General features: G+C 48.7%; 1 protein-coding gene across 2 annotated transcripts in view; it reads right to left on the bottom strand.

Annotated features, from left to right (window-relative positions):
* Positions 1 to 10,075: 10,075 nt before the first annotated feature.
* Positions 10,076 to 23,820, bottom strand: part of LOC116937040 (uncharacterized) — a 55,171-nt gene continuing 41,426 nt past the window's right edge. Inside the window, exon 5 of one of the 2 annotated variants that reach the window (XM_076056343.1) lies at positions 10,076 to 14,934. In XM_076056343.1, coding sequence (XP_075912458.1) covers positions 14,453 to 14,934 — 482 coding nt within the window. In that variant the 3' untranslated portion in view covers positions 10,076 to 14,452. Of the gene's footprint in view, positions 14,935 to 19,240; positions 21,327 to 23,820 lie in introns of those variants that run through there. The other variant, XM_076056342.1, reaches the window with a different exon arrangement.

Raw genomic sequence — 23,820 nt, forward strand, 5'->3', positions numbered from 1 at the left:
GGGGAGAGATGGGGGAGAGAGATGGGGAGAGATGGTGGAGGGATGGGGGAGAGATGGGGGAGAGATGGGGGCGAGATGGGGGTCAGATGGGGGAGAGAGATGGGGGAGAGAGGGGGAGAGATGGGGGAGAGATGGTAGTGAGAGATGGGGGAGAGATGGGGGAGAGATGGGGGAAAGATGGGGGAGAGAGATGGGGAGAGATGGGGGAGAGATGGGGGGGAGAGAGGGGAGAGAGGAGATGGGGGAGAGATGGGAGAGATGGGAAGGAAGATGGGAGAGATGGGGAGAGATGGGGGAGATATGGGGGGGAATATGGGGAGGAATGGGGGGGAAAGATGGGGGGAGAGATGGGGGAGAGATGGGGGAGAGATGGGGGGGAGAGAGGGGAGAGATGGGGGAGAGATGGGGAGAGATGGGGAGGAGAGATGGGGGGAGAGAGGGGGGAGAGATGGGGAGAGAGATGGGGGAGAGATGGGGGAGAGATGGTAGTGAGAGATGGGGGAGAGATGGGGGAGAGATGGTAGTGAGAGATGGGGGAGAGATGGGGGAGAGATGGGGGAGAGATGGGGGAGAGAGGGGGAGAGATGGGGGAGAGATGGGAGAGAGATGGGGGAGAGATGGGGGAGAGTGGGGGAGAGAGGGGGAGAGATGGGGGAGAGATGGGGGGAGAGATGGGGGAGAGATGGGGGAGAGATGGGGGAGAGATGGGGGGGGGGGAGAGATGGGGGGGACAGATGGGGGGGAGAGATGGGGAGGAGAGATGGGGGGAGAGATGGGAGGGAGAGATGGGGGGAGAGAGAGGGGAGAGAGAGGGTGGAGATATGGGGGAGAGAGATGGGGGAGAGATGGGGAGAGATGGGGGGGAGAGATGGGGGAGAGATGGGGGAGAGATGGGGAGAGATGGGGGGAGAGATGGGGGAGAGATGGGGAGAGATGGGGGAGAGGGGGAGAGATGGGGGAGAGATGGGGGAGAGAGATGGGGGAGAGATGGGGGAGAGATGGGGAGAGATGGGAGAGATGGGGGGGAGGATGGGGGAGAGAGATGGAGAGAGATGGGGGAGAGAGAGGAGAGATGGGGAGAGATGGGGAGAGAGAGTGGAGAGAGATGGGGGGGAGAGAGATGGGGGAGAGATATGGGGAGAGATGGGGGAGAGAGATGGGGGAGAGATGGGGGGGAGAGATGGGGAGATGGGGGGGAGAGGGTGAGAGGGGTATCGCGTTGTCGGAGGCTTGAAGGCTGCGTTCTTGAATGTCAAATAAATTCCCCAGTCAGATTACAAACATCAACACCCAATTATTCACCCACACATTCAACCCACACGCTCACTACTCACCCACTCAATCACTCTCTCACTCTGTCACTCACCCACTTACTCTGTCACTCACCCACTCACTCACCCACTCACTCACTCTGTCACTCACTCACCCACTCACTCACTCTGTCACTCACTCTGTCACTCACTCACCCACTCACTCTGTCACTCACCCACTCTGTTACTCACCCACTCACCCACTCTGTCACTCACCCACTCACTCACTCTGTCACTCACTCACCCACTCTGTCACTCACTCTGTTACTCACTCACTCTGTCACTGTTACTCACCCACTCACCCACTCTGTCACTCACCCACTCACTCACTGTCACTCACTCACTCTGTAACTCACTCACTCTGTCACTCACTCTGTTACTCACTCACTCACTCTGTCACTCAGTCACCCACTCACTCACTCTGTCACTCACTCTGTTACTCACTCACTCACTCTGTCACTCAGTCACCCACTCACTCACTCTGTCACTCACTCTGTTACTCACTCACTCACTCTGTCACTCAGTCACCCACTCACTCACTCTGTCACTCACTCTGTTACTCACTCACTCACTCTGTCACTCACTCACCCGCTCACTCACTGGGTGGTTATGAAGCTGAGTGAGTGTACTGACAGTCTATAATGTAGACTGTAGTAATGGTTATTAAACTGAGTGTACTGACAGTCTACAATGTAGACTGTAGCCTGGTTATTAAGCTGAGTGTACTGACAGTCTATAATGTAGACTGTAGCCTGGTCATTAAGCTGAGCATACTGACAGTCTATAATGTAGACTGTAGTAATGGTTATTAAGCTGAGTGTACTGACAGTCTATAATGTAGGCTGTAGCCTGGTTATTAAGCTGAGTGAGTGTACTGACAGTCTATAATGTAGACTGTAGCCTGGTCATTAAGCTGAGCATACTGACAGTCTATAATGTAGACTGTAGTAATGGTTATTAAGCTGAGTGTACTGACAGTCTATAATGTAGACTGTATCCTGGTTATTAAGCTGAGTGTACTGACAGTCTATAATGTAGACTGTAGTAATGGTTATTAAGCTGAGTGTACTGACAGTCTATAATGTAGACTGTAGCCTGGTTATTAAGCTGAGTGTACTGACAGTCTATAATGTAGGCTGTAGCCTGGTTATTAAGCTGAGTGAGTGTACTGACAGTCTATAATGTAGACTGTAGCCTGGTTATTAAGCTGAGTGTACTGACAGTCTATAATGTAGACTGTAGCCTGGTCATTAAGCTTGGTGAGTGTACTGACAGTCTATAATGTAGACTGTAGCCTGGTTATTAAGTATGGTGAGTCTACTGACAGTCTATAATGTAGACTGTAGGCTGGTTATTAAGCTGAGTGTACTGACAGTCTATAATGTAGACTAGCCTGGTTATTAAGCTGAGTGAGTGTACTGACAGTCTATAATGTAGACTGTAGCCTGGTTATTAAGCTGAGTGAGTGTACTGACAGTCTATAATGTAGACTGTAGCCTGGTTATTAAACTGAGTGTACTGACAGTCTATAATGTAGACTGTAGCCTGGTTATTAAGCTGAGTGAGTGTACTGACAGTCTATAATGTAGACTGTAGCCTGGTTATTAAACTGAGTGTACTGACAGTCTATAATGTAGACTGTAGTAATGGTTATTAAGCTGAGTGTACTGACAGTCTATAATGTAGACTGTAGCCTGGTTATTAAGTTTGGTGAGTGTACTGACAGTCTATAATGTAGACTGTAGCCTGGTTATTAAGTTTGGTGAGTGTACTGACAGTCTATAATGTAGACTGTAGCCTGGTTATTAAGCTGAGTGAGTGTACTGACAGTCTATAATGTAGACTGTAGCCTGGTTATTAAACTGAGTGTACTGACAGTCTATAATGTAGACTGTAGCCTGGTTATTAAGTATGGTGAGTGTACTGACAGTCTATAATGTAGACTGTAGCCTGGTTATTAAGCTGAGTGAGTATACTGACAGTCTATAATGTAGACTGTAGCCTGGTTATTAAGCTGAGTGAGTGTACTGACAGTCTATAATGTAGACTGTAATAATGGTTATTAAGTATGGTGAGTGTACTGACAGTCTATAATGTAGACTGTAGCCTGGTTATTAAGCTGAGTGTACTGACAGTCTATAATGTAGACTGTAGCCTGGTTATTAAGCTGAGTGTACTGACAGTCTATAATGTAGACTGTAGCCTGGTTATTAAGCTGAGTGAGTGTACTGACAGTCTATAATGTAGACTGTAGCCTGGTTATTAAGCTGAGTGAGTGTACTGACAGTCTATAATGTAGACTGTAGCCTGGTTATTAAGCTGGGTGTACTGACAGTCTATAATGTAGACTGTAGCCTGGTTATTAAGCTGAGTGTGCTGACAGTCTATAATGTAGACTGTAGCCTGGTTATTAAGCTGATGGAGTGTACTGACAGTCTATAATGTAGACTGTAGCCTGGTTATTAAACTGAGTGTACTGACAGTCTATAATGTAGACTGTAGCCTGGTTATTAAACTGAGTGTGTACTGACAGTCTATAATGTAGACTGTAGCCTGGTTATTAAGCTGAGTGTACTGACAGTCTATAATGTAGACTGTAGCCTGGTTATTAAACTGAGTGTACTGACAGTCTATAATGTAGACTGTAGTAATGGTTATTAAGCTGAGTGTACTGACAGTCTATAATGTAGACTGTAGCCTGGTTATTAAGCTGGGTGAGTATACTGACAGTCTATAATGTAGACTGTAGTAATGGTTATTAAGTATGGTGAGTGTACTGACAGTCTAATGTAGACTGTAGTAATGGTTATTAAGTATGGTGAGTGTACTGACAGTCTATAATGTAGACTGTAGTAATGGTTATTAAGTTTGGTGAGTGTACTGACAGTCTATAATGTAGACTGTAGCCTGGTTATTAAGCTGAGTGAGTGTACTGACAGTCTATAATGTAGACTGTAGCCTGGTTATTAAGCTGAGTGTACTGACAGTCTATAATGTAGACTGTAGCCTGGTTATTAAGCTGAGTGTACTGACAGTCTATAATGTAGACTGTAGCCTGGATATTAAGCTGAGTGTACTGACAGTCTATAATGTAGACTGTAGCCTGGTTATTAAGCTGAGTGTACTGACAGTCTATAATGTAGACTGTAGTAATGGTTATTAAACTGAGTGTACTGACAGTCTATAATGTAGACTGTAGCCTGGTTATTAAGCTGAGTGTACTGACAGTCTATAATGTTGACTGTAGCCTGGTTATTAAGCTGAGTGTACTGACAGTCTATAATGTAGACTGTAGCCTGGTTATTAAGCTGAGTGTACTGACAGTCTATAATGTAGACTGTAGCCTGGTTATTAAGCTGAGTGTACTGACAGTCTATAATGTAGACTGTAGCCTGGTTATTAAGCTGAGTGTACTGACAGTCTATAATGTAGACTGTAGCCTGGTTATTAAGCTGATTGAGTGTACTGACAGTCTATAATGTAGACTGTAGCCTGTCCCATTTGTGGCTTCAATTTTCGGCGATTTCCAAAACGTTTTTTTGGGGGTTTAGCCACAGTTTTGCTTGCAGTAGCACCGAGTTAGACCTGACGGCCTTAATCCAAAGTTGCCTTGTGGTTTTTACATTACGAGACCTCCTTTGGCAGTAACGAGATATAGCGATAGGTTTTTAACATTTTAACTGGCACAACAACTCACTCAGGTTAACAAAAAGAGACAACTCCGATAATAATTCTAGATTCGAAGCTTTTGTTACTGCAAGGATCCACAGACTCACCACACAGAGACCCATAGACTCATCACACAGAGACCCACAGACTCACCACACAGAGACCCACAGACTCAACACACAGAGACCCACAGACTCATCACACAGAGACCCACAGACTCACCACACAGACACCCAAAGACTCACCACACAGAGACCCACAGACTCACCACACACAGACACCCAAAGACTCACCACACAGAGACCCACAGACTCACCACACACAGACACCCAAAGACTCACCACACAGAGACCCATAGACTCACCACACAGAGACCCATAGACTCACCACACAGGGACCCACAGACTCACCACACAGAGACCCACAGACTCACCACACAGAGACCCACAGACCCACCACACAGAGACCCACAGACTCACCACACAGAGACCCACAGACTCACCACACAGAGACCCACAGACTCATCACACAGAGACCCACAGACTCACCACACAGAGACCCATAGACTCATCACTCGCACAGAGAGAAAGATGGAGAGGGAGACCATAGACTCACCACACAGAGACCCACAGACTCACCACACAGAGACCCACAGACTCACCACACAGAGACCCACAGACTCACCACACAGAGACCCACAGACTCACCACACAGTGACCCACAGACTCATCACACAGAGACCCACAGACTCACTCACACAGAGACCCATAGACTCATCACACAGAGACCCATAGACTCACCACACAGAGACCCATAGACTCACCACACAGAGACCCAAAGACTCACCACACAGAGACCCACAGACTCACCACACAGAGACCCACAGACTCACCACACAGACACCCACAGACTCACCACACAGAGACCCACAGACTCACCACACACAGACACCAAAAGACTCACCACACAGAGACCCACAGACTCACCACACAGAGACCCACAGACTCACCACACAGAGACCCATAGACTCATCACACAGAGACCCACAGACTCATCACACAGAAACCCACAGACTCATCACACAGAGATCCACAGACTCATCACACAGAGACCCACAGACTCACCACACAGAGACCCACAGACTCACCACACAGAGACCCATAGACTCACCACACAAAGACCCACAGACTCACCACACAGAGACCCACAGACTCACTCACACAGAGACCCATAGACTCATCACACAGAGACCCATAGACTCACCACACAGAGACCCATAGACTCACCACACAGAGACCCAAAGACTCACCACACAGAGACCCACAGACTCACCACACAGAGACCCACAGACTCACCACACAGACACCCACAGACTCACCACACAGAGACCCACAGACTCACCACACACAGACACCCAAAGACTCACCACACAGAGACCCACAGACTCACCACAGAGAGACCCCATAGACTCACCACACAGAGACCCATAGACTCACCACACAGAGACCCACAGACTCACCACACAGAGACCCACAGACTCACCACACAGAGACCCACAGACTCAACACACAGAGACCCACAGACCCACCACACAGAGACCCATAGACTCACCACACAGAGACCCACAGACTCACCACACAGAGACCCAAAGACTCACCACACAGAGACCCACAGACCCACTACACAGAGACCCATAGACTCACCACACAGAGACCCACAGACTCACCACACAGAGACCCACAGACTCACCACACAGAGACCCACAGACTCACCACACAGAGACCCACAGACTCACCACACAGAGACCCATAGACTCACCACACAGAGACCCACAGACCCACTACACAGAGACCCATAGACTCACCACACAGAGACCCACAGACTCACCACACAGAGACCCACAGACTCACCACACAGAGACCCACAGACTCACCACACAGACACCCACAGACTCACCACACAGAGACTCACAGACTCACCACACAGAGACCCACAGACTCACTCACACAGAGACCCATAGACTCATCACACAGAGACCCATAGACTCACCACACAGAGACCCATAGACTCACCACACAGAGACCCAAAGACTCACCACACAGAGACCCACAGACTCACCACACAGAGACCCACAGACTCACCACACAGACACCCACAGACTCACCACACAGAGACCCACAGACTCACCACACACAGACACCCAAAGACTCACCACACAGAGACCCACAGACTCACCACAGAGAGACCCCATAGACTCACCACACAGAGACCCATAGACTCACCACACAGAGACCCACAGACTCACCACACAGAGACCCACAGACTCACCACACAGAGACCCACAGACTCAACACACAGAGACCCACAGACCCACCACACAGAGACCCATAGACTCACCACACAGAGACCCACAGACTCACCACACAGAGACCCAAAGACTCACCACACAGAGACCCACAGACCCACTACACAGAGACCCATAGACTCACCACACAGAGACCCACAGACTCACCACACAGAGACCCACAGACTCACCACACAGAGACCCACAGACTCACCACACAGAGACCCACAGACTCACCACACAGAGACCCATAGACTCACCACACAGAGACCCACAGACCCACTACACAGAGACCCATAGACTCACCACACAGAGACCCACAGACTCACCACACAGAGACCCACAGACTCACCACACAGAGACCCACAGACTCACCACACAGACACCCACAGACTCACCACACAGAGACTCACAGACTCATCACACAGAGACCCACAGACTCTAGATTTAAAGCTTTCGTGACTGCAAGGATCCATACTCTTTGGTTCTATTCGGTAAGGTCACGTGGGTAAAAAAAATAAAATCACAAAAATCACGACGTTCGGCCACAACACGCCTGATGAAGGCCGCTTGTGTTGTGGCCGAAACGTCGTGATTTTTGTGATTTTATTTTTTTAACCTACGTGACTTCGAATAGAACCAAAGCGTTTGATAATAATAATGATATTGGCACCGTCCTTTGAATTTGATTGGTCCACACCAGAGAGACAGCTTTTCTTAGAGCCCCTTTAGTCTCTCCACTGGTGATGGACCAGATGACACCACAAGGCGTACAACTCGGCGCACCATCAGAGTTATTGAGGGCTCGGGGTGAGCCTTTACATTATGAGACCTCCTTTGCCAGTAACGAGATATAGCAATAGGTTTTTACCCTTTTAACTGGCACAAGTACTGACACCTTCATTCGAGGCATCGTGTTTGCAATAACCACAACACAAGCAGTCAAAAATGCAAACAAAAAGAGACAACTCTGATAACTATAATAATATTGGCACTGTCCTTGAATTTGATTGGTCCACACCAGAGAGACGGCTTTTCTTAGAGCCCCTTTAGTCTCTCCACTGACTGGTGATGGACCAGATGACACCACAAGGCGTACAACTCGGCGCACCGTCAGAGTTATTGAGGGCTCGGGGTGAGCCTTTACATTATGAGACCTCCTTTGCCAGAAACAAGATATAGTAATAGGTTTTTACCCTTTTAACTGGCACAAAAACTGACACCTTTATTCGAGGCATCATGTTTGCAATAACCACAACACAAGCAGTCAACATGCAAACAAAAAAGACACAACTCTGATAATAATAATATTGGCACTGTCCTTGAATTTGATTGGTCCAAAGCTGTCTCTCGGGTGTGGACCAATCAAATTCAAGGACAGTGCATATTATTATCAGAGTTGTCTCTTTTATTTGCATTTTTTGACTGCTTGTGTTGTGTCCTTGAATAAAGGTGTCAGTTTTTGTGCCAGTTAAAAGGGTAAAAACCTATTCCTATATCTTGTTACTGGCAAAGGAGGTCTCATAATGTAAAGGCTCACCCCGAGCCCTCAATACTCTGATGGTGCGCTGTTTTTGAGTTGTACGCCTTGTGGTGCCATCTGGTCCATCACCAGTGGAGAGACTAAAGGGGCTCTAAGAAAAGCCGTCTCTCTGGTGTGGACCAATCAAATTCAAGGACAGTGCCAATAATATTATTATTATCAGAGTTGTCTCTTTTTGTTTGGATTTGACTGCTTGTGTTGTGGTTATTGCAAACACGATGCCCTTGAATAAAGGTGTCAGTTTTTTGTGCCAGTTAAAAGGGTAAAAACCTATTCCTATATTTTGTTACTGGCAAAGGAGGTCTCATAATGTAAAGGCTCACCCCGAGCCCTCAATACTCTGATAATGCGCTGAGTTGTACGCCTTGTGGTGCCATCTGGTCCATCACCAGTGGAGAGACTAAAGGGGCTCTAAGAAAAGCCGTCTCTCTGGTGTGGACCAATCAAATTCAAGGACAGTGCCAATATTATTATTATCAGAGTTGTCTCTTTCTGTTTTCATTTTGACTGCTTGTGTTGTGGTTATTGCAAACACGATGCCCTTGAATAAAGGTGTCAGTTTTTTGTGCCAGTTAAAAGGGTAAAAACCTATTCCTATCACTTGGAGATGTCTTTCTCGTTCTGTGTTTAATTCTGTTTTTACGTTTGTTGCCATTGCAACCACATTCAAGAGCCGAATCGCTCACGGGGGTGGGGGGAGGGGCTCTGCACTTTAAATTAAATGAAACGTCGAGATCCATTGTTTTGACGCTTTCATTTCACTGACCCCGTCTGTTGTTGATGTTGTTGTTGTTTCCTGAAATCCTGTAACACAATTTTAAGCCAATTCCCAATGTGCTATGGACTGAAAACTTGCTATACTGATGTCACAGTGATGACAAGACGATATTATATCATTATAATTAAAAAATATATCTATTTTTAAACATTTTTGACACTTTCATTTCACTCTGTTGTTGTTGTTTCCACAAATCTTGTAACCCAATTTTAACCCAATTCCCAATGTGCTATGGACTGAAAACTTGCTATACTGATGTCACACTGATGACAAAACGATATTATATCATTAAAATAATATATGTTTTTAAACATTGTTTAGACGCTTTAATTTCACTCACTCCGTCTGTTGTTGTTGTTTCCTGAAATCTTGTAACCCAATTTTAACCCAATTCCCAATGTGCTATGGACTGAAAACTTGCTATACTGATGTCACACTGATGACAAAACGATATTATAATCATACATTACAAATATATTTTTAAACATTGTTTAGACGCTTTAATTTCACTCAATCTGTCAGTTGTTGTTGTTTCCTCAAATCTTGTAACCCAATTTTAACCCAATTCCCAATGTGCTATGGACTGCAAACTTGCTATACTGATGTCACAGTGATGACAAGCCGATATTATATCATTAAAATTAAAATAATATCTATTTTTAAACATTGTTTTGATGCTTTCATTTCAATCTGTTGTTGTTTCCTGAAATCTTGTAACTCAATTTTAACCCAATTCCCAATGTGCTATGGATTGAAAACTTGCTATACTGATGTCACACTGATGACAAGACGAGATTCTATCATACAAAATTAAAAATATATATTATTAAACATTGTTTTGACACTTCCATTTCAATCTGTTGTTGTTTCGTCAAATCTTGTAACCCAATTTTAACCCAATTACCAATGTGCTATGGACTGAAAACTTGCTATACTGATGTCACACCGATGACAAAACGATATTACATCATTATAATTAAAAATATCTATTTTTAAACATTGTTTTGACGCCTTCATTTCAATCTGTTTCCTGAAATCTTGTAGACCAATTTTAACCCAATTCCCAATGTGCTATGGACTGAAAACTTGCTATACTGATGTCACACTGATGACAAAACGATATTATGATCATACAACATTACAAATATATTTTTTAACATTATTTAGACGCTTTAATTTCACTCACTCCGTCTGTTTTTGTTGTTTCCTGAAATCTTGTAGCCCAATTTTAACCCAATTCCCAATGTGCTATGGACTGAAAACTTGCTATACTGATGTCACACTAATAACAAGACGAAATGATATCATTATAATTAAAAATATATATTTTTCAACATTGTTTTGACACTTCCATTTCAATCTGTTGTTGTTTCGTCAAATCTTGTAACCCAATTTTAACCCAATTCCCAATGTGCTATGGACTGAAAAATTGCTATACTGATGTCACACCGATGACAAAACGATATTACATCATTATAATTAAAAAGATCTATTTTTAAACATTGTTTTTGACGCTTTCATTTCAATCTGTTTCCTGAAATCTTGTAACCCAATTTTAACCCAATTCCCAATGTGCTATGGACTGAAAACTTGCTATACTGATGTCACACTGATGACAAAACGATAGTATAATCATACAACATTACAAATATATTTTTAAACATTGTTTAGACGCTTTAATTTCACTCACTGTCAGTTGTTGTTTCCACAAATCTTGTAACCCAATTTTAACCCAATTCCCAATGTGCTATGGACTGAAAACTTGCTATACTGATGTCACACTGATGACAAGACGATATTATATCATTATAATTAAAAATATATATTTTTAAACATTGTTTTGACACTTCCATTTCAATCTGTTGTTGTTTCCTCAAATCTTGTAACCCAATTTTAACCCAATTCCCAATGTGCTATGGACTGAAAACTTGCTATACTGATGTCACACCGATGACAAAACGATATTATAATCATACAACATTACAAATATATTTTTAAACATTGTTTAGACGCATTAATTTCACTCACTCCGTCTGTTGTTGTTGTTTCCTGAAATCTTGTAACCCAATTTTAACCCAATTCCCAATGTGCTATAGACTGAAAACTTGCTATACTGATGTCACAATGATGACAAGACGATATTATATCATTAAAATTAAAATAATATATTTTTTTAAACATTGTTTTTGACGCTTTCATTTCAATCTGTTTCCTGAAATCTTGTAACCCAATTTTAACCCAATTCCCAATGTGCTATGGACTGAAAACTTGCTATACTGATGTCACACTGATGACAAAACAATATTATATCATTATAATTAAAAATATATATATATTTTTAAACATTGTTTTGACACTTCCATTTCAATCTGTTGTTGTTTCCACAAATCTTGTAACCCAATTTTAACTCAAGTCCCAATGTGCTATGGATTGCAAACTTGCTATACTGATGTCACACTGATGACAAAACGATATTATAATCATACAACATTACAAATATATTTTTAAACATTGTTTAGACGCTTTAATTTCACTCACTGTCAGTTGTTGTTGTTTCCACAAATCTTGTAACCCAATTTTAACCCAGTTCCCAATGTGCTATGGACTGAAAACTTGGTATACTGATGTCACAATGATGACAAGACGATATTATATCATTAAAATTAAAATAATATATTTTTTTAAACATTGTTTTGACGCTTTCATTTTGGCCTTGGGTCTAGTTGCCCACGCTCAACTCCCGTTGGCCTGCCAGTCGGCCCACGGGGATCTCCCGTAAGCCGTGGCAAACTTCGGATGACCCACCTCCCGGTTAGTCGTGGGGTTAAAACCATCGCCGGACGCATCACGTGAAACCTTGGCTGCTACTTTATTAATTTTTTTGGTTCTTTTTTTAACAAAGTCGCTTTTCGGAAATGCCGCTCATTCTTCCCCTCCCCTACGCGACTGGAAGCCAACAAGAAGCTGAAGCGCGTGGCCATACCGCTGCCTTCCCGGGGGCCCGCAAACGCCACCCCCCCCCCGGACAGTGGACGATGTCCGCCCCAGCGCGGCCCGTTTCTCCGCCCGTAACTTTTTGACGTCCGTCAAAAGTTATCGGCGGTGCTTGCCCCACCTACCCCCATACGTGAATGTGTCCATATCGCTGTCCTCCAGAGAGAGGTAAAAAGGGGGGTTTTCACCACCACCCCAAACAAGCAATCATTACCTGCCACCACCATACCAACACACCCACCGCACCCGGCCAGCCAACTCGGATAACCGTCAAAGAACGCGTCTCAATTCACATTTTTTTTCTCTTTCTTAAAACATTATTTTCTTTAAAAAAAAACCACACACAAAAACGAAAATTAAAACTTCTAGATTTGAAGCTGCCGTGACTGCAAGGGGGATCCACACGCAGTCCTTTGGTTCTGTCCGGTAAAGTCACCCACGTAGAATGAGAACAAAAGAATACATTGATAAAATCAAAACAACGGGATGAAATTCTCACGACGTTTCGGGCCAACGGCACAAGCGGCCTTCGTCGGGTGACATGGACGAGACTTGTCTTCACTCCAGCGCTGTCCTCCAGACAGTCCGGTCCCCTTCACCTGATGAAGGCCGCTTGTGCCGTTGGCCGAAACGTCGCGAGAATTTCATCCCGTTGTTTTATTTTATCGATTTATTATTATGTTATTCTCATTCCCGTCCCACGCGGGCGGCTTTACCGAGAGGACCAAAGAAGCTTCTAGAGTTGAAGCTGTCGTGACTGCAAGGGGATCCACACGCAGTCTTTGGTTCTGTCCGGTAAAGTCACCCACGTAGAATGAGAATAAAAGAATACATTAATAAAATCAAACAACGGGATAAAATTCTCGCGATGTTTCGGGCCACGAAACACAAGCGGCCTTCGTCGGGTGAAGGGGACCGGGCTGTCTGGAGGACAGCGCTGGAGTGAAGACAAGTCTCGTCCCCTTTCACCCGACGAAGGCCTGCTTGTGCCGTTGGCCCGAAACGTCGCGAGAATTTCATCCCGTTATTTTATTTTATCAATTTATTATTTCATTCTCATTCCCGTTCCACGCGGGCGGCTTTACCGAGAGGACCAAAGAAGCTTCTAGATATTCTTCGCTCTTTCGGTAAAGTCACGTTGGAAGGGAAACAATAAAACAATAAAATATATATAAACACAATAGCAAAATTCTCGCGACGTTTCGGGCCAACGGCACAAGCGGCCTTCATCGGGTGAAGGGGGACGAGACTTGTCTTCACTCCAGCGCTGTCCTCCAGACAGCCCGGTCCCTTCACCCGACGAAGGCCGCTTTGTGTTTCGTGGCCCGAAACGTCGCGAGAATTTTATCCCGTTGTTTTATTTTTATTAATGTATTCTTTTGTTCTCATTCTACGTGGGTGACTTTACCGGACAGAACCAAAGAGCGCGTGTGGATCCCCCTTGCAGTCACGACGGCTTCGACTCTAGAAGCTTCTTTGGTCCTCTCGGTAAAGCCGCCCGCGTGGGACGAGGATGATAGAAAAAAAAATAACAAATCGATGAAATCAAAACAACGCGATGAAATTCTCGCGACGTTTCGGGCCACCGGCACAAGCAGGCCTTCGTCGGGGTGAAAGGGGGGGGGGGGGGGGGGGACCGGCGCTGTACCGGAGGTCCGGCGTTGGACGATCATAACGCGGCCCCCCTCCGTCCCTCCCTCCGCGGCCCCCCACGACCACCACCACCACGACCACGACCACCACCACCACGACCACGACCACGACCACCACGACCACGACCACGACCGCGGCCACCGGCCACCACCGGCCGGCCGCTACCGCCGCCTCCGTCGCCACTGCGCGGCCTCCCTCCCGAGGCCGTCGGCGGCCTCCCGCAACCCCATGCGAGCGAGGGCCGACGTCACCTCGTCCAGGGCCTCGGGCGCGAGGCCGTCGCCTCCCGTGGGCCTCCGCGGGCCTCCGCGGTCCCCCCAGGCCCTCCGCTGTGCCAGCGCCTGCATCATGGCGAACTTGGCATCGCGTCCCGAGTGCGGGTGGGCCGCTTCGGCCTCGTCCGCCTCGGCCTCCGGGAGGCCCAGGCGACGGACGAGCTCCCGCCAGCGGGCGTGCGGTACGGCGGCGGCCACGCCGTAGAACGCGGCCGCGCGGTCGAGAGGGGGCCGCGGGGAGGCCGCCGGCGGCGGTGGTGAGGCGGTGGAGGCGGTGGAGGCGGTGGAGGCGGTGGAGGCGGTGGAGGCGGTGGAGGCGGTGGGGGGTGGTGGTGGTGGTGGGGAGGGAGTTGGTGATGAGACGGTCACTGATTGGACGGCAAGGGGTGGGGGGGGCGGGGGATGGGTATACAAACACAAAGTGTACACACACATGGGTATACACACACATGGGTACACACACACATACACAGACACACACATGGGTATACACACACATGGGTACACACACACAGATAGACACACACATGGGTATACACACACATGGGTACACACACACAGATAGACACACACATGGGTATACACACACATGGGTACACACACACACACACAGACACACACATGGGTATACACACACATGGGTACACACACACAGACAGACACACACATGGGTATACACACACACAGACAGACACACACATGGGTATACAAACACACAGACACACATGGGTATACACACACATGGGTACACACACACATACACAGACACACACACACATTGGTATACACACACACACACAGACACACTGGTATACACACACACAGACACACACATGGGTATACACACACATGGGTACACACACACATACACAGACACACACATGGGTATACACACACACAGACACACATGGGTATACACACACATGGGTACACACACACATACACAGACACACACACACATTGGTATACACACACACACAGACACACATGGGTATACACACACATGGGTACACACACACAGACAGACACACACATGGGTATACACACACACACACACGCACACATGGGTATACACACACACAGACACACACACAGACACACACACATGGGTATACACACAGACAGACACACACATGGGTATACAAACACACAGTGTACACACATGGGTATACACACACATGGGTACACACACACAGACAGACACACACATTGGTATACACACACAGACAGACACACACACGCACACATGGGTAGACACACACACAGACAGACACATACATGGGTATACACACACACAGACACACATGGGTATACACACACATGGGTACACACACACATACACAGACACACACACACATTGGTATACACACACACACAGACACACATGGGTATACACACACATGGGTACACACACACAGACAGACACACACATGGGTATACACACACACACACACGCACACATGGGTATACACACACACAGACACACACACAGACACACACACATGGGTATACACACAGACAGACACACACATGGGTATACAAACACACAGTGTACACACATGGGTATACACACACATGGGTACACACACACAGACAGACACACACACACATTGGTATACACACACACACAGACACACTGGTATACACACACACAGACACACATGGGTATACACACACATGGGTACACACACACAGACAGACACACACATGGGTATACACACACACACAGACACACACACGCACACATGGGTAGACACACACACAGACAGACACATACATGGGTATACACACACACAGACACACATGGGTATACACACACATGGGTACACACACACATACACAGACACACACACACATTGGTATACACACACACAGACACACTGGTATACACACACATGGGTACACACACACAGACAGACACACACATGGGTATACACACACATGGGTACACACACACAGACAGACACACACATGGGTATACACACACATGGGTACACACACACAGACAGACACACACATGGGTATACACACACACACGCACACATGGGTAGACACACACACAGACAGACACACACATGGGTATACACACACACAGACACACACACAGACACACACACATGGGTATACACACACACAGACAGACACACACATGGGTATACACACACACAGACACACATGGGTATACACACACACGGGTACACACACACAGACAGACACACACACACATTGGTATACACACACACACAGACACACTGGTATACACACACACAGACACACACACATTGGTATACACACACACACACATTGGTATATACACACACACACAAATTGGTATACACACACACACATTGGTATACACAAACACACAGACACACACACACACATGGGTGGACAACAACAATAACAACCGCCATTCGCCACTAAGTGGCGGTGACATCACCACGACGCTTGTGCCAGGCTATGTGCACCCTGAGGCCACGTGAAGTGTCGAACGCCCGCTGGCAGGAGGTCACGGGGCAGACCCAGCAGGTGCCACGGGTCGACTGACTGAGATGACTGGCTGATGCACCACCTGTGCCCCCTACTGTGCCAACCTGCTGTGCTTTAGCCACCCGGCGCTCCGCTCGTTGTTCTGAGCGTCGCTCCTCCGCCCTCCGTTGTTGTTGGAGGGCGACTGCCTCCAACTGCCCAGTAGCATCCTTCACGAGCCTCCTCCACAGAGGCCGATCTTGACACCGCTGGTACCAGTCATCGGCAAGTCCACTCAGCTCCACGTCCTCCTGTACCACATCACTCCATCTCTTCTCTAGCCCGTGCCGCGCCCGCTTAGCCCCCACGATCCGGCCGAACAAAAGCTGTTTGGGCATGCGGTGGCTGGGCATGCGGGCTAGGCATGCGGGCTACATGACCCAGCCATCGCAGCCTTGCCTGCCGGAGGAGCTCACCGATGGGACCTTGCCCAGATCTTTCAAGGATTTGTGAGCTCCTCACACAATCCAGTCTGGTTAAACCCAGGATGGACCTTAGGCATGCCAGCCTAAATATTTCTAACCGGCGAAGATGTTCCATTAGGGGGGGTCCACGTTTCGCAAGCGTAGAGAAGGGAGGGAATGACCGTGGCCGAGAAGACCTGAAGCTTAGTGCGGAGCGACAGACCAGGTAGCTTCCACACAGCGTTACGCAACCGATGAAAAGATATTGCCGCTCGACTGATTCGGAGTGAGACCTCTGCTGTTAAACCGGAGCCGGTCATAAGCACACTGCCCAGGTATGGGAAACTCTCCACTCTCTCCACAACTGCCCCATCACCGATTGGGAGTTGTGGGGGTGGAGTGTCCGATGGTACAAAATACCCAGGAAGGTGCTTAGTTTTGGTGGGGCTGATGGTAAGGCCCCATCTGGTATACACACACACACAGACAGACACACACAGACACAGACAGACATACACACAAACACACTGACACACACAGACACACACACACAAACACACAGACAGACATACAACAACAACAACCGCCATTCGCCACTAAGTGGCGGTGACGTCACCACGACGCTTGTGCCAGGCTATGTGCACCCTGAGGCCACGTGAAGTGTCGAACGCCCGCTGGCAGGAGGTCACGGGGCAGACCCAGGTGCCACGGGTCGACTGACAGAGATGACTGGCTGATGCACCACCTGTGCCCCCTACTGTGCCAACCTGCTGTGCTTTAGCCACCCGGCGCTCCGCTCGCTGTTGTGAGCGTCGCTCCTCCGCCCTCCGTTGTTGTTGGAGGGCGACTGCCTCCAACTGCCCAGTAGCATCCTTCACGAGCCTCCTCCACAGAGGCCGATCTTGACACCGCTGGTACCAGTCATCGGCAAGTCCACTCAGCTCCACGTCCTCCTGTACCACATCACTCCATCTCTTCTCTAGCCCGTGCCGCGCCCGCTTAGCCCCCTCAATCCGGCCAAACAAAAGCTGTTTCGGCATGCGGTGGCTGGGCATGTGGGCTACATGACCCAGCCATCGCAGCCTTGCCTGCCGGAGGAGCTCACCGATGGGACCCTGCCCAGATCTTTCAAGGATTTGTGAGCTCCTCACACAATCCAGTCTGGTTAAACCCAGGATGGATCGTAGGCAGGCCAGCCTAAATGTTTCTAACCGGCGAAGATGTTCCATTAGGGGGGTCCACGTTTCGCAAGCATAGAGAAGGGAGGGAATGACCGTGGCCGAGAAGACCTGAAGCTTAGTGCGGAGCGACAGACCAGGTAGCTTCCACACAGCGTTACGCAACCGATGAAAAGATATTGCCGCTATTATAATCATACAACATTACAAATATATTTTTAAACATTGTTTAGACGCTTTAATTTCACTCACTGTCAGTTGTTGTTGTTTCCACAAATCTTGTAACCCAATTTTAACCCAGTTCCCAATGTGCTATGGACTGAAAACTTGGTATACTGATGTCACAATGATGACAAGACGATATTATATCATTAAAATTAAAATAATATATTTTTTTAAACATTGTTTTGACGCTTTCATTTTGGCCTTGGGTCTAGTTGCCCACGCTCAACTCCCGTTGGCCTGCCAGTCGGCCCACGGGGTCTCCCGTAAGCCGTGGCAAACTTCGGATGACCCACCTCCCGGTTAGTCGTGGGGTTAAAACCATCGCCGGACGCATCACGTGAAACCTTGGCTGCTACTTTATTTTTTTTTTGGGTTCTTTTTTTAACAAAGTCGCTTTTCGGAAATGCCGCTCATTCTTCCCCTCCCCTACGCGACTGGAAGCCAACAAGAAGCTGAAGCGCGTGGCCATACCGCTGCCTTCCCGGGGGCCCGCAAACGCCCCCCCCCCCCGGACAGTGGACGATGTCCGCCCCAGCGCGGCCCGTTTCTCCGCCCGTAACTTTGACGTCCGTCAAAAGTTATCGGCGGTGCTTGCCCCACCTACCCCCATACGTGAATGTGTCCATATCGCTGTCCTCCAGAGAGAGGTAAAAAGGGGGGTTTTCACCACCCCCCCCAACAAGCAATCATTACCTGCCACTACCATACCAACCCACCCCACCCCAGCCAGCCAACTCGGATAACCGTCAAAGAACGCGTCTCAATTCAAATTTTTTTTCTCTTTCTTAAAACATTATTTTCTTTAAAAAAAAACCACACACAAAAACGAAAATTAAAACTTCTAGATTTGAAGCTGCCGTGACTGCAAGGGGGATCCACACGCAGTCCTTTGGTTCTGTCCAGTAAAGTCACCCACGTAGAATGAGAACAAAAGAATACATTGATAAAATCAAAACAACGGGATAAAATTCTCGCGACGTTTCGGGCCAACGGCACAAGCGGCCTTCGTCGGGTGACATGGACGAGACTTGTCTTCACTCCAGCGCTGTCCTCCAGACAGTCCGGTCCCCTTCACCTGATGAAGGCCGCTTGTGCCGTTGGCCGAAACGTCGCGAGAATTTCATCCCGTTGTTTTATTTTATCGATTTATTATTATGTTATTCTCATTCCCGTCCCACGCGGGCGGCTTTACCGAGAGGACCAAAGAAGCTTCTAGAGTTGAAGCTGTCGTGACTGCAAGGGGGATCCACACGCAGTCTTTGGTTCTGTCCGGTAAAGTCACCCACGTAGAATGGGAACAAAAGAATACATTAATAAAATCAAACAACGGGATAAAATTCTCGCGACGTTTCGGGCCACGAAACACAAGCGGCCTTCGTCGGGTGAAGGGGACCGGGCTGTCTGGAGGACAGCGCTGGAGTGAAGACAAGTCTCGTCCCCTTTCACCCGACGAAGGCCTGCTTGTGCCGTTGGCCCGAAACGTCGCGAGAATTTCATCCCGTTATTTTATTTTATCAATTTATTATTTCATTCTCATTCCCGTTCCACGCGGGCGACTTTACCGAGAGGACCAAAGAAGCTTCTAGATATTCTTCGCTCTTTCGGTAAAGTCACGTTGGAAGGGAAACAATAAAACAATAAAATATATATAAACACAATAACAAAATTCTCACGACGTTTCGGGCCACCGGCACAAGCAGGCCTTCGTCGGGGTGAAAGGGGGGGGGGGGGGGGGACCGGCGCTGTACCGGAGGTCCGGCGTTGGACGATCATAACGCGGCCCCCCTCCGTCCCTCCCTCCGCGGCCCCCCACGACCACCACCACCACGACCACGACCACCACCACGACCACGACCGCGACCACGACCACGACCACGACCACGACCACGACCACGACCACGACCACGACCACGACCACGACCGCCGGCCGCTACCGCCGCCTCCGTCGCCACTGCGCGGCCTCCCTCCCGAGGCCGTCGGCGGCCTCCCGCAACCCCATGCGAGCGAGGGCCGACGTCACCTCGTCCAGGGCCTCGGGCGCGAGGCCGTCGCCTCCCGTGGGCCTCCGCGGGCCTCCGCGGTCCCCCCAGGCCCTCCGCTGTGCCAGCGCCTGCATCATGGCGAACTTGGCATCGCGTCCCGAGTGCGGGTGGGCCGCTTCGGCCTCGTCCGCCTCGGCCTCCGGGAGGCCCAGGCGACGGACGAGCTCCCGCCAGCGGGCGTGCGGTACGGCGGCGGCCACGCCGTAGAACGCGGCCGCCCGGTCGAGAGGGGGCCGCGGGGAGGCCGCCGGCGGCGGTGGTGGTGAGGCGGTGGAGGCGGTGGAGGCGGTGGAGGCGGTGGAGGCGGTGGGGGGTGGTGGTGGCGGTGGAGGCGGTGGAGGCGGTGGTGGTGGTGAGGAGGGAGTTGGTGATGAGACGGTCACTGATTGGAGGGCAAGGGGTGGGGGGAGGGGGCGGGGGATGGGTATACAAACACACAGTGTACACACATTGGTATACACACACATGGGTATACACACACACAGACACAGACACACACACACATTGGTATACACACACACACAGACACACTGGTATACACACACACACAGACACACATGGGTATACACACACATGGGTACACACACACAGACAGACACACACATGGGTATACACACACAGACAGACACACATGGGTATACACACACATGGGTACACACACACATACACAGACACACACACACATTGGTATACACACACACACAGACACACACACTGGTATACACACACACACAGACACACATGGGTATACACACACATGGGTACACACACAGACAGACACACACATGGGTATACACACACACAGACACACACACAGACACAAACACATGGGTATACACACACACAGACAGACACACACATGGGTATACACACACACAGACACACATGGGTATACACACACATGGGTACACACACACACATACACAGACACACACACACATTGGTATACACACACACACAGACACACTGGTATACACACACATGGGTACACACACACATACACAGACACACACATGGGTATACACACACACACAGACACACATACACACACATGGGTAGACACACACACAGACAGACACACACATGGGTATACACACACACAGACACATACACAGACACACACATGGGTATACACACACACAGACACACATACACACACATGGGTATACACACACACAGACAGACACACACATGGGTATACACACACACAGACACACACACACACGCACACATGGGTAGACACACACACAGACAGACACATACATGGGTATACACACACACAGACACACTGGTATACACACACATGGGTACACACACACAGACAGACACACACATGGGTATACACACACACACAGACACACACACGCACACATGGGTAGACACACACACAGACAGACACACACATGGGTATACACACACACACAGACACACACACGCACACATGGGTAGACACACACACAGACAGACACATACATGGGTATACACACACACAGACACACATGGGTATACACACACATGGGTACACACACACAGACAGACACACACACACATTGGTAGACACACACACACAGACACACTGGTATACACACACATGGGTACACACACACAGACAGACACACACATGGGTATATACACACACACACACAGACACACACACACACACATGGGTAGACACACACACAGACAGACACACACATGGGTATACACACACACACAGACACACACACAGACACACACACATGGGCATACACACACACAGACAGACACACACATGGGTATACACACACAGACACACATGGGTATACACACACATGGGTACACACACACAGACAGACACACACACACATTGGTATACACACACACAGACACACTGGTATACACACACACACAGACACACACACATGGGTATACACACACACACAAATTGGTATACACACACACACATTGGTATATACACACACACACACATTGGTATACACACACACAGACACACTGGTATACACACACACAGACACACACACATGGGTATATACACACACACACAAATTGGTATACACACACACACATTGGTATACACAAACACACAGACACACACACACACACACATGGGTGTACAACAACAATAACAACCGCCATTCGCCACTAAGTGGCGGTGACATCACCACGACGCTTGTGCCAGGCTATGTGCACCTTGAGGCCACGTGAAGTGTCGAACGCCCGCTGGCAGGAGGTCACTGGGCAGACCCAGGTGCCACGGGTCGACTGACTGAGATGACTGGCTGATGCACCACCGGTGCCCCCTACTGTGCCAACCTGCTGTGCTTTAGCCACCCGGCGCTCCGCTCGTTGTTCTGAGCGTCGCTCCTCCGCCCTCCGTTGTTGTTGGAGGGCGACTGCCTCCAACTGCCCAGTAGCGTCCTTCACGAGCCTCCTCCACAGAGGGCGATCTTGACACCGCTGGTACCAGTCATCGGCAAGTCCACTCAGCTCCACGTCCTCCTGTACCACATCACTCCATCTCTTCTCTAGCCCGTGCCGCGCCCGCTTAGCCCCCTCAATCCGGCCGAACAAAAGCTGTTTCGGCATGCGGTGGCTGGGCATGCGGGCTACATGACCCAGCCAACGCAGCCTTGCCCGCCGGAGGAGCTCACCGATGGGACCTTGCCCAGATCTTTCAAGGATTTGTGAGCTCCTCACACAATCCAGTCTGGTTAAACCCAGGATGGATCGTAGGCAGGCCAGCCTAAATGTTTCTAACCAGCGAAGATGTTCCATTAGGGGGGGTCCACGTTTCGCAAGCGTAGAGAAGGGAGGGAATGACCGTGGCCGAGAAGACCTGAAGCTTAGTGCGGAGCGACGGACCAGGTAGCTTCCAC

The sequence above is a fragment of the Petromyzon marinus genome, chromosome 75 (genome assembly GCF_048934315.1).
Source record: "Petromyzon marinus isolate PM22_M1 ecotype Great Lakes invasive population chromosome 75, UKy_Petmar_22M1.pri1.0, whole genome shotgun sequence".
Lineage (NCBI taxonomy): Eukaryota > Metazoa > Chordata > Hyperoartia > Petromyzontiformes > Petromyzontidae > Petromyzon > Petromyzon marinus.